The sequence below is a fragment of the Eubalaena glacialis genome, chromosome 7, assembly GCF_028564815.1.
Source record: "Eubalaena glacialis isolate mEubGla1 chromosome 7, mEubGla1.1.hap2.+ XY, whole genome shotgun sequence".
NCBI lineage: Eukaryota > Metazoa > Chordata > Mammalia > Artiodactyla > Balaenidae > Eubalaena > Eubalaena glacialis.
The window spans coordinates 36,491,229-36,504,608 of NC_083722.1; the positions used below are offsets into that span (position 1 = coordinate 36,491,229).

At 36.0% G+C, this 13,380-nt stretch overlaps 1 protein-coding gene across 1 annotated transcript in view; it reads right to left on the reverse strand.

Moving 5' to 3' along the window:
* Positions 1-13,380, reverse strand: part of DNAH8 (dynein axonemal heavy chain 8) — a 310,762-nt gene that overhangs the window by 265,957 nt on the left and 31,425 nt on the right. The window contains exons 13-17 of the mRNA XM_061195092.1: positions 11,858-11,993; positions 6,308-6,495; positions 1,597-1,677; positions 1,083-1,199; positions 150-269 (exon numbers count right to left, since the gene is read on the reverse strand). Coding sequence (XP_061051075.1) covers positions 150-269; positions 1,083-1,199; positions 1,597-1,677; positions 6,308-6,495; positions 11,858-11,993 — 642 coding nt within the window. The remainder of the gene's footprint in view (positions 1-149; positions 270-1,082; positions 1,200-1,596; positions 1,678-6,307; positions 6,496-11,857; positions 11,994-13,380) is intronic.

The window sequence follows — 13,380 nt, forward strand, 5'->3', positions numbered from 1 at the left end:
TTATAAGTCTTTGGAGCTGAGGATGTCCAAAAAGCCCCCAGAATGTCTAAATGCCATGGACAGAGATTTCTACTTTTAGATTGCAAATTCACATTTTAGGTTTATGAGACAGTATTTCTATGAATAAAATATAATACATAAATGCATACCTCATTGTGTGTCAACATATCTTCTACTTTGGTAGCACCGCTTTCGGGCAGGGAAATTAATACCGTTTTGGCTATCTCCTTTAGAACTGTATCAATATGCATTTCACACAAGTCATTGATCTACCAATGAGAAAACACACATAGAAGAAAACTCCTCTTTCATCCAAAATGCCCTTGAGTTATAAATTGATTTAGAGGGCTATATCTGGAAACTTGCATCCTGAGCCAAGCATAATTTGGTGGGAATTTTAGGAGTACATCTGTGCTTGACATGGAACTGAAGTTTAATTGAGCAGCAACATGTGCCATAACCTCATATGCGTTATCTCCTTCAGTCCTCATTCCAGCCCATGAATCATTACTATCCCAGTTTTACAGCTAGAGAAACCAAGGCTCAGAGAAGTCAAGTAGCCCCGGGAGGAACACACAGCTGGTGAAAGTCAAAGAATCCTACTTCGGTTTATCTGACTCCCAAGCCTCTGGGTTTTGTCTATAACACCATGCTGCCACCACAGACAGACTAGCACATCTAAAAAGATATGCATGTTTCATGTAGCAAACATATCAGAAACCAATAGACAGTCTCCAACTGGATGACTACCTCATCTAATTAACATTAGATGCCTTAAAATGTAAGCACTCCATCCTGCCATCTTCCACAGTCTACAATCTATTCTATTTTCTAAACTACGCTGTGGAGTTGAACCATCATTTTAACATATTAAAGGCAAGGTAATTCGGGGACAAGAACAAGGCAACCCTAAATGAAAAGGCCCCAAATCAGTTAAAGAAACATAAAGCTTTTTTTTTTAACGTAATGGATGTCCTTTTAGTTAAAAGTCACACCCTTTAAAGAGCTTTCATAGATAATCAAACCATTACTTACAGCCTGAGTATTAATGTATGTAGTTTTAAAAAATGTATCCATCATACCTTCTTTAAGAGTTGATTGAACATATCCAAAACTGAGTCAACTTCTTGAAAAAAGCTTTCTAGTGTTAAAGATGACCATGTCAATATTGTGAGCCCTTGTCTCAACACAGATTCCACCTAGAAAAAGAGAAAAACAGTTTCCATTATTAAAAAGGAGCATCTGCATTTATAAAACAGGCTGCCTTTTATTACCTGGAAATATTATAGGCTGTATTTCCTTAATTCTATTTCCCCTCCATTATACCTAGTAAAGGTGACTTTTTGTTTTTAATCATCTTTGGCTGTCCATAAAGCAATCATGGATTCTTAGAAAGTGCTCATTATTTAGATTTATTTGTTTTTCAAAGGCAACAAAACTTAGACAAGAAATCATCCTGTAGGGAAAATAGAGCTATAAAGTTGAACTAGAAAGAGGGTTTTGGCAAGAATAGATGTTCTAAAATCCATAATCTATAGAACTGGAATCTAATTTTAAACGACAGGGAAGTCAATATAAACCTTCAATATTACCAACCTTTTTCACTTTAGGGGTCATCAGATTGACAAACACAGGAGGCACTTCCTGACATAACTCATCATAATTCTGCAGAAGACCCTGTTAAAAGTCAAAATGGCATGTTTTACTTTATTTTAAAGCAACAGTCATATTTTGATTCATACCCAGAAGGTTTCATTTTACCTGTTTCCTCATAGCCCTGAAAGATGGAGGCTGACTATTTGTACTAATTTGCTGTACTTTTTCCTCACCTGTAAATTACCTGAGCATCCCCTTTAAACAGTAAGTCATTGGAGATTCCTAGATTTACATTTTTCATAATTATTATTTGTCTTTCTAGATTCATGCCGTTTTAAATGGTTTGGACAATTATTTTTTCATTATGTCTGTCATTACACATTTTCACCCTTTCTGTTCCCTGTCTTCTGACATATTACAGCATACTTATCACTGATGCCACACTTGTTTTCTTGAATCAGAATAAATGTACACACAAAGCTATTCTATTTTCTTTTAGATATTTTTTACAGATGAACCATGATGATCAATTTTTTACCATTTTGTAACTTATTGCACTGTGATGGGAGATGTGGTTTCAAGTTAATTCTTCCCCAAATTAATAATATTAAACTGTTGCAATGTTTACTTAATAGTTTCAAAGGTATTAATTCCTTTCCTCCTTTTCTCTTACTTGTAGTTGAACTTTTATTTACACTTGACACTTCGCAAAGGACTTTGACTTTCATAATATTATTCAATACTAAGTAAAATCCTGTAAGAGTCAATGCACGTGATATTAACCTTAATTTATAAGCAGTACTTTGACATTCAGTCATGTAAAGTTGCAACTAACCAGTACGAAAACCTAGGGCTTTTGACGCTGAAGCCAAGTTTTCACAACGCCAACGCTCCCCTGAGGTTTTTTAAAGGAACATTTATTTATTTATTTACTGGCTGCATTGGGTCTTCCTTGCTGCACGTGGGCTTTCTCTAGTTGTGGTGAGCAGGGGCTACTCTTCGTTACGGTGCATAGGCTTCTCATTGCGGTGGCTTCTCTTGTTGCAGAGCATGGGCTCTAGGCACGCGGGTTTCAGTAGTTGTGGCTCACGGGCTCTACAGCGCAGGCTCAGTAGTTGTGGCGCATGGGCTTAGCTGATCCGCAGCATGTGGGATCTTCCTGGACCAGGGATCGAACCCGTGTCCCCTGCATCGGCAGGCAGATTCTTAACCACTACGCCACCAGGGAAGCCCAGGTTTTGAAATATATATATATGTGTGTGTATATATATGTATATAATATTCTGGTAAGAGCTAAAATTATTAAACTCCTAGAACAAAGCATATGCATACATCTTTGTGACCTTGGATTTGGCAATGATTTCTTAGAAATGACACTAAAATCACAAGGGACAAAAGATAAAGTAGATAAATTGGACTTCATCAAAATTTTAAAATGTTTGTGCTTCAAAGGATACTATCAAGAAAATGAAAAGAGGGGATTTCCCTGGTAGCGCAGTGGATAAGACTCTGCACTCCCAATGCAGGGGGCCTGGGTTTGATCCCTGGTCGGAGAACTAGATTCCGCATGTAGGCTGCAACTAAGAGTTCACATGCCACAACTAAGGAGTCTGCGTACCACAACTAAGAAGCTGGCAAGCTACAACTAAGGAGCCAGTGAGCCGCAACTAAGGAGTCCTGGAGCCGCAACTAAGGAGCCCGCCTGCTGCAACTAAGATCCAGTGTAACCAAATAAATAAATAAATATTTTTTTAAAAAACCCTCCATTCTTAATTTGCTTGGCTTATAAAAAAAAAAAGAAATGAAAAAACCCACAGAACAGAAGAAAATATCTGTAAATCATATATCTGATAAAGGATTTGAATGTATAATGAATTCTCACAACTCAATAATAAAAAAGACAAATAACTCAATTTTTAAATGGGTAGCGATTTGAATAGACACTCCTCCAAAGATCTACAAATGGTCAATATGCACATGAAACCATCCTCAACATCAACAGCCATGAAGAAATGCAAATCAAAACCACGTGGAAATACCACTTCACATCCAAATGATGTTTAAATGAAAAAGACAGATAGTAACAAGTGTTGGCAAGGATGTGGAGAAAGTGGAACCATCATCCACTGCTGGTGCACATATAAAATAATGCATGAAGTCTTTTTGGAAAACAGAGTGTGTCAGTTATTCCAAAGGTTAAACATAGAGTTACAAAGTTAATGAAACCCAGCAATTTCACTCCTAGTTTATATTCCTAAGAGAATGAAAACATATGTCCACCCAAAAGCTTGTATACAAATGTTCACAGCAGCATAACTCATAATGCAAAAAAGTGGAAACAACCCAGATGTCCATCAACTGATGAACGGATGCCTAAAATGTGGTATAACCACACAATGGAATATTATTTAGCCATAAAAAAGAATGAGGTACTGATCCATGGAACAATATGAATGAACTTTGAAAATATTGTGCTAGGTTAAAGAAGCGAATCACAAAACACCACATATTGAATGATTCCATTTGTATGAAATGCCCAGAATAGGCAAATCCATAGAGACAGTAAGTAGATTAGTGGTTGCCAGGGGAAGATGTAGAAAGAGTTGGGGGAGCATGGGGAGTGACTGCTAATAGATATGGGGTTTCTTTTGGGAATGATGAAAATGTTCTAAGATTGATGATGATTGTGCAAGTGTGTGAATATACTAACACCATTAAACTGTACACTTAAAATGGATAAATTGTATGGTATGTGAATTATATCTCAATGAGCTTGTTATTTTTAAAAAATGGTTTTGAGAATCTCTATTCTAATACTCTGATCTTTTTTGTTGTTGCTTCATTTTACTCCACAATGTTGAAAATCATTTTCCACTCATGTCATTTTACAGTCATCCTACTTCATTAATTTATATCTTACTAGTATCATTAAACATATTATAAAATATAATGCACTTAATCTATAAAACTATAATATTAAGAATTTTTTGAACTCACTATTCATCATTGTTGTTATCCAGAAGTCTAAATCTGATTCCTGATAATCCTTTCACTTCCTTCCCTTTTGTTTGCATGTCAGTATTTTAATGCTATCAAGAATCGACAATGGAACAGAATAGAGCCCAGAAATAAACCCATGCATATATGGTCAATTCATTTACAAACAACCAAGAGTATACTAAGAAGTCAAAAATATTCAATGGTGAAAGGACAATCTCTTCAGTAAATGATATTGGGAAAACTGGACAGCCACATGCAAAAGAATGAAACTGGACCACTATCTTATACTGTACACAAAAATAAACTCAAAATGGATTAAAGCCTTAAATTTAAGACCCAAAACCATAAAACTCCTAGAAGTAAACATAAGGGGTAAACTTCTTGACATCAGTCTTGGCCATGATTTTTTTGGATTTAACACCAAAAGCACAAGCAGCAAAAGCAAAAACAAATAAGTGAGACTACATCAAACTAAAAAACTTCCTCATTTTGTTTTCATCAACTAAATGAAAAGACAACCTACAGTAAAATACTTACAAATCATATATGTGATAAGGGGTTAATATCCAAAATACATAAAGAACTCACAAAACTCAATAGCAAACAATCCAGTTAAAACATGGGCAAAGGAACTGAATAGACATTTTTCTGAAGAAGACATAAAAATGGCCAATAGGAACATTAAAAATTGTTCACCTTCACTAGTCACCAGGGAAATGCAAATCAAAACCATAGTGAGATACCACCTCACAACTATCAGAATAGCTATTATCAAAAAAAAATAACAAATAACAAATGCTGGTGAGGATGTGGAGAGTAAGGAACCCTCAGGCACTGTTGGCGGGAATGTAAATTGGTGCAACCATTATGGAAAACAGTATGGAGGTTCCTCAAAAAACTAAAGTAGAACTACCATATGATCCAGCAATTCCACCTCTGGGATTTTATCCAAAGAATATAAAAATACTGATTTGAAAATATATATGCACTCCAATGTTCATTGCAGCATTATTCACAATAGCCAAAATATGGAAACAACCATCCATCAATGGATGAAGGGATAAAGAGGTGATATATACACAATGGAATATTATTCAACCATGAGAAAGAAGGACATCCTGCCATTTGTGACAACATGGATGGACCTTGAGGGCATTGTGCTAAGTGAAATAAATCAGACAGAGGAAGACAAACTGTATAATATCACTTATATGTGGAATCTAAAAAATCCAACACAGAGTAGAAAAGTAGTTGTCAGGGGTAGGGGAAATAGGGAGGTATTAGTAAAAAGGTACAAACTTTCAGCTATAAGACAAATAAGATATGAGAATCTAATGTATAACATGGTGACTAGTTGATAACACCGTTATCGTACAATTGAAATCTGCTAAGAGAGTAGAACTTAAATGTTCTCACCAATATATATATAGTGATGGATGTGTTAGTTAACTGACTAGATGGAAGGAATCCTTTCACAATATATATGTATATCAAATCATCACAATGTACGCTTTAATTATCTTACAATTTTGTCAATTAACCCTCAATAAAGCTGAAAAAATTAAAAGAATCAACATAATAACAAATTTCTGCCCAATGCTGCGTTAGCACAACTGCAAAGGTATCTTTTTCTTTAAAAGAAAAAATACAAAATACAAAAAAAAAACAAAAAACCTTTTTCAAAATAACTAGAAAATAGAATCCATCTTACCTGCAAGTACAATTTATCTCCTTTCAATTTACTTTCCAATTTTAGCAATCTCTTTGCCTGTTCTGGTACATCCAGCTTCATTTTTATCATGCATTTAGTTTCCCGAACAACTTCCAAAATTTTGGGATCAAAATTAACCAGCAACTTCCCTGTTTCTGGATGTCGCACAAAAAGTGTGGCTTGCAAAGCTACAAATAAACAATTATTGACATAACTTATTCTAGATTTCTGCTTCCAGCCCTGTTTACATGCCTATCTTCCCCATTGAACTACAGATTTCTTAAGAACAGAAAAATAGTTTTGGATATCCCAGGTGCTAAGGCACAGTATCTGATACACAGTCAGTGCTCAAAACTTAGATAAACGAATGCAGAGTATCTGCAAACTATAAAATCAGATCCAGAGAGGTGAAAATGGACCGAGAATGGTTAGCCTTTGTGCTATGAACTGCGATACTTTTCTGAGTGGGTCTAAAAGGGCTGTAATACAATGTCAGTTTATTTTTATGGATTGTGATTTAACCTCTGGGAGAGAGATCTGGAAGATGTGCCCAACTACAAAATATGACACACTTCATAGATTTCAAACCCTTTTCTACACCTAACTCCAAAGTGGCTTCTTTAAGGAGGTTTATTTGACTTAAATCGATAACTAGGCTCAATATCAGTAAGAAATATTTATTAAACACCATTGAGTTGTGAACTCCTAGAATGTAGAGGAAGATATTTTTTAGTCTACATCTGAGTTACTACATGAACATCATTCATATAAATAGGCACTTTCAGATACGTTTTTTATTGAGAATTGAAATACATAATCCCAAATGGTTCTTGCTGAATAGCCTTAGATCATTTGTTATCCTAACATGAATTACTTCTAGAGGCATAATAATAACACACTTATAGACTTATATGCCAGCTTGAGTTGCATTTTATATTAACAAACACTGCTAACATGAGAATTTGACATGTATCTTCCAAGCCTCACATTACTTCACAGACTATGGCTGCATCAAATTTCTAGTAAAACAAAATAGACTGTATATCCCTTTGAAATTAGTTGACTTTTACTCAACAAATAAAATTAGTCTTGATATGATTCTTAACAACGCTGGTTTCATGAAGATTTCAACTAAAAACTTTACCCAATTCACTTGGAATCTTTTTAAAATTTGGCTAGAAATCATTTATCCTCCCAAGTAAATTCCAAGATAATGTTGGGACATTCCACTAATGAAATTTGTGTTCCTCAAGGCAGTACTGAGCTTCCTTGATAGGACAAAACGGTCAGCAAGACCACTAATAATAATGACAGCCAGGAAGTCTGCTCCAGGACCGAGTGAACATTCTATGTGAATCATCATTAGAGAAACTTTATACAGCAAATCAAAAGGAGGCCAATACTAGTTCTCCAATTATTATTCCAAGTTTCTATATGGTTAATTATAGTTACATCAATATAACAATAAGAAGCCTTCCAGAGCAATTCATTTCCACTAGCCTGTGTTCACATAAAAGGCATGTTTGAATCCTGGCCCTGCCACTTCCTAGCTCTGTGATCTTGGGCAAGTTACTTAACTTCTCAGTACCTCAGTTTCCTCATCTGTAAAATGAGGGTAATAATAATTCCTCGGAGGGTTGCCATGAGAATCAAAGGAGGTTGTATATGTAAAGTGCTTAGACACAGCCTGGAACATGATAAATATTATGTAAATGTTAACTATGACTGTTATTGAAAGGACACAAAGATGAAACAGACACAGAGAGTATTCCTGGAATGTGTAGGGGAGATAAGACAGATCTATAAAGCAACAAATGTCATGATAAAGTGTGGGGGGGCCTCTGGAGGAGGAAGACACTATTATCGGCCAGGAAGAATAAAGAAGGGCTTTATAGATCAGGTGATTGTTGAACTTTTTATGGAATGTGTGCAGATAAGAGGAAAAATCAGCAGGACAAAAACAACTTAGAAAAGTGCATAGTATTGTAGAAGCAAAACAGTACATGCTCCATATTTCAATTGCTAAAAATGCTCTTTGCTCTCTTCTATAATGTGAATTATAACCTTCTTTTAATGCTCCTTTGAGACCGTTGCTCCATTAGCAGGTTTTCATTAGGATCCATAGGGCCCTACCATGTGCATTACCCAGAAACAGCTCGCCTGATAGAAGTGGTGTATTTAAGGCTTAACTAAGGTGCCAGTTGGGAAGACATCCTGCAGGGTTGAAGCCCTGTCCTCCAGGATGCAGTCATGCAGTGGATCAATGGCCTGTATATAGTGCTGTGTCCCCAACAGCTAAAGTACATGGGTCTGGAACCAAGAGTCAGAACTAGGAGTGGCCCCTCTCACCATCACTCCCAGTGACCCGACCTCCGAATTTGTGCTTCCTATGCCTGCAATTCTGTGTTCTGCTGAAGCGGAGATCCTGGTGTGGGAGGGAGAAACTTTCCTACCAGCGGACACAGTCAGGGTTCCACCAAGGTTACGAATAAGAGATTAAGGTAAATATGAGACAAAGCAGGAACCTGAACTGACCAACAACTGAGCCCACACAATAACAACTACATCCCAGGTGATGCCAGCATAGATGGATGATGGCTTAAAACCATCCACCCTCCCCCCTCACACTTAACTCTTCCCAACACCTTGGCACCCCTCAGAGGTACTTGAACACAGCCCTAATACTCTTAATTTAATGGAGATCAGAACTGAAGTTAAATTCAGTTACAGGAAAAGAAAGAAAGAGAGGGAGGGAGGAAGAGAGGAGGGGAAAAAAGGAAGGGAGGGAGGAAGGAAGGAAGGGAGGAAAGGAGGAGAGAGGGAGAAAGGGAGGAAGACAAGCAAGCTGCAATTCCTTCTCCTCTGATTAGGACTGTGATTTAAATCTATAGCATGATAAAACTGGATATAAAAACCTTCCCAAGTGTTAGCCACAGCAATCAGAGAAGAAAAAGAAATAAAAGGAATCCAAATCGGAAAAGAAGAAGTAAAGCTGTCACTGTTTGCAGATGACATGACACTATACATAGAGAATCCTAAAGACTCTATCAGAAAACTACTAGAGCTAATCAATGAATTTGGTAAAGTAGCAGGATACAAAATTAATGCACAGAAATCTCTTGCATTTCTATACACTAATGACAAAAAATCTGAAAGTGAAATTAAGAAAACACTCCCGTTTACCATTGCAACAAAAAGAATAAAATACCTAGGAATAAACCTACCTAAGGAGACAAAAGACCTGTATGCAGAAAATTATAAGACACTGATGAAAGAAATTAAAGATGATACAAATAGATGGAGAGATATACCATGTTCTTGGATTAGAAGAATCAACATTTTGAAAATGACTCTACTACCCAAAGCAATCTACAGATTCAATGCAATCCCTATCAAACTACCAATGGCATTTTTCACAGAACTAGAACAAAAAATTTCACATTTTGTATGGAAACACAAAAGACCCCGAATAGCCAAAGCAATCTTGAGAACGAAAAATGGAGCTGGAGGAATCAGGCTCCCTGACTTCAGACTATATTACAAAGCTACAGTAATCAAGACAGTTTGGTACTGGCACAAAAACAGAAATAATATAGATCAATGGAACAGGATAGAAAGCCCAGAGATAAACCCACGCACATATGGTCACCTTATCTTTGATAAAGGAGGCAAGCATATACAGTGGAGAAAAGACAGCCTCTTCAATAAGTGGTGCTGGGAAAATTGGACAGATACATGTAAAAGTATGAAATTAGAACACTCCCTGACACCATACACAAAAATAAACTCAAAATGGATTAAAGACCTAAGTGTAAGGCCAGACACTATCAAACTCTTAGAGGAAAACATAGGCAGAACACTCTATGACATAAATCACAGCAAGATCCTTTTTGACCCACCTCCTAGAGAAATGGAAATAAAAACACAAATAAACAAATGGGACCTAATGAAACTTAAAAGCTTTTGCACAGCAAAGGAAACCATAAACAAGACGAAAAGACAACCCTCAGAATGGGAGAAAATATTTGCAAATGAAGCAACTGACAAAGGATTAATCTCCAAGATTTACAAGCAGCTCATGCAGCTCAATAACAAAAAAACAAACAACCCAATCCAAAAATGGGCAGAAGACCTAAACAGACATTTCTCCAAAGAAGATATACAGATTGCCAACAGACACATGAAAGAATGCTCAACATCATTAATCATTAGAGAAATGCAAATCAAAACTACAATGAGATATCATCTCACACCGGTCAGATTGGCCATCATCAAAAAATCTAGAAACAATAAATGCTGGAGAGGGTGTGGAGGAAAGGGAACACTCTTGCACTGTTGGTCAGAATGTAAATTGATACAGCCACTATGGAGAACAGTATGGAGGTTCCTTAAAAAACTACAAATAGAACTACCATACAACCCAGCAATCCCACTACTGGGCATATACCCTGAGAAAACCATAGTTCAAAAAGAGTCATGTACCAAAATGTTCATTGCAGCTCTATTTACAATAGCCAGGACATGGAAGCAACCTAAGTGTCCATCATCGGATGAATGGATAAAGAAGATGTGGCACATACATACAATGGAATATTACTCAGCCATAAAAAGAAATGAAATGGAGGTATTTGTAATGAGGTGGATGGAGTTAGAGTCTGTCATACAGAGTGAAGTAAGTCAGAAAGAGAAAAACAAATACAGTATGCTAACACATATATATGGAATCTAAGGAGAAAAAAAAAAAAAAAGGCCATGAAGAACCTAGTGGCAAGACGGGAATAAAGACACAGACCTACTAGAGAATGGACTTGAGGATATGGGGAGGGGGAAGGGTGAGATGTGACAGGGTAAGAGAGTGTCATGGACATATATACACTACCAAATGTACAATAGATAGCTAGTGGGAAGCAGCCGCATAGCACAGGGAGATCAGCTCGGTGCTTTGTGACCACCTAGAGGGGTGGGATGGGGAGGGTGGGAGGGAGGGAGATGCAAGAGGGAAGAGATATGGGAACATATGTATATGTATAACTGATTCACTTTGTTATAAAGCAGAAACTAACACACCATTGTAAAGCAATTATACTTCAATAAAGATGTTTTAAAAAAAAAAAAACCAAAAAAAAAAAAAAAAGTTACCGATAATCACAAAAAAAAAAAAAAAAAACCTTCCCAAATATATGGAGAAATATCAATAAGGAGTCTTGTTATTTACTTTTAAATACTGTTTTTCAGGAGAAAGTCATAATCTTAGTATATCAACTTTAAGCTCATGACAATTTCTGCTTATAAAATCAGAATATTATTAACTGTAAAGAAATAAATAATTGTATCCTCCCCAAATCTAAATTTAACCATCACACAGTTATATAAAAAAACTGAAACAGACATATAAAACTGAACATATAAAACTGAAAAATATATATTTTTATGTAAAAAACATATAAAACTGAAAAATATATATTTTTATGTAAAAATTCTCCAGAACCACAAGCTCATTCAAAATCTCCTAACACCCGCTCTGTAGTGTCACTGCAGTCTTACACACACCATACTGTAACTGCGAGATCTCTTTGATCCAGGCTGTATGATAGACCACCTCAAATTCCACCAGAACGTAGGAAATTTTATTGTACTGACGAATGACAGCTTTGCCTTCCACACTTGACAAAATTTCCGAGTTTTTCTGTTTTTTAAGGGAAAAACAAAGATTTATGTTTAAAAGTCTGCTGATTGTTTTCTTACCCAAACCGTAAAGCTATTTACATTTTAAATGACATCAAATAATGATACTACCCATTTAGATTTTACCTCAGACAAAAATCAGAGATGAGGAAGGCCAGATAAGCTAGAGATGGAAGTAGGGAAACCTGATCAGTAGAAAGGGGAAACTGGAAAAGGAAATAAAGGATTTAAAAAGAGTGGTCTCTAGGCCTACAGCCGGTCCCAGGCACTGAAAGTCTCCACCTCCAATTCTCTGTTCCCTCCCCACTTTTCTGGGCAAGATACAATGAACTGATTTTCCTTGAACTGTGAATATCAGGGCAAATTCCTAAATTCCAGCACCAAAAAAAAAGTAAGTATAGATTCCCTCCCTCCCTCCCTCTCCCTCCCTCCTCGCCAAATTAAAAAAAAAAAAAAAAAAAAAAGTAAATGTATATCAAAGAACAGAAACCAAATTTCTTTATGAAGAAATTGAACATTTTTTTGTTTTGATTCACACATTATCAAAAACAGGACAATCTCTGCTCTTTCACTATAAAGTCAATAAACAATTGAGTCCCCATCCTGGCCTCTTGTCTTAAGGTCACCATTTTAATTTTTTTTTAATATTGAGAACAATAAAACAAATGATAGCAGCCAAACGGAAACAACAAAAACTTAATATTTGATAATGCTTAAATAATAAAATTATTTGCAGGACTATTGTTTTGTAGCTATTTTGTTCCATGTTTAGGCCTAAGACATAACACCAGGCAAACCAACTCTGCTTTGCTACTCTGTCTTTTTAAAAAACAAAGCAAAAAAAGCAAAACAAACAGAAAACAACAACAACAACAACAAAAAAAAACAAAGAGAAGACAAACCGGCCATTTCAGAATGCCAACAAGGCTTAAGACTATCCTGGTGTTTTTCAGAAATCTAATAGTCTTAAGGACACAGAGGATGAATGTACTCTATTATACTCTGCTCTTGGTCTCAGTCCAATACACAGGAATATACTCTTGAGTGCATCCTAACCTTCACTAATGTATATCAGTGACCTATTCGTCCACACATAGAAGAAAGTTTCAGTACTAGGCCTGTGTTCTATTATTTTCAAAACAATTATTTTACAAAAGAGAGTGTCCTGTTTATTAAGCGTCATAAATTTTAAAGATTCGTCCCCTTAGAGATTAACTATAATTAAATGGGATTATCTACCAAACATGAAAGAACTGGCTTAGTCTCTCTCAAGCATATTTGTAAACTAAATTTCCTTTGCCCAGTAAAAGAATTAGCTCTAGCTACTTTACTGGACACAAATGTTACAGGATAAAATATATTTCTTGTATTAAAAACCACCATGATCC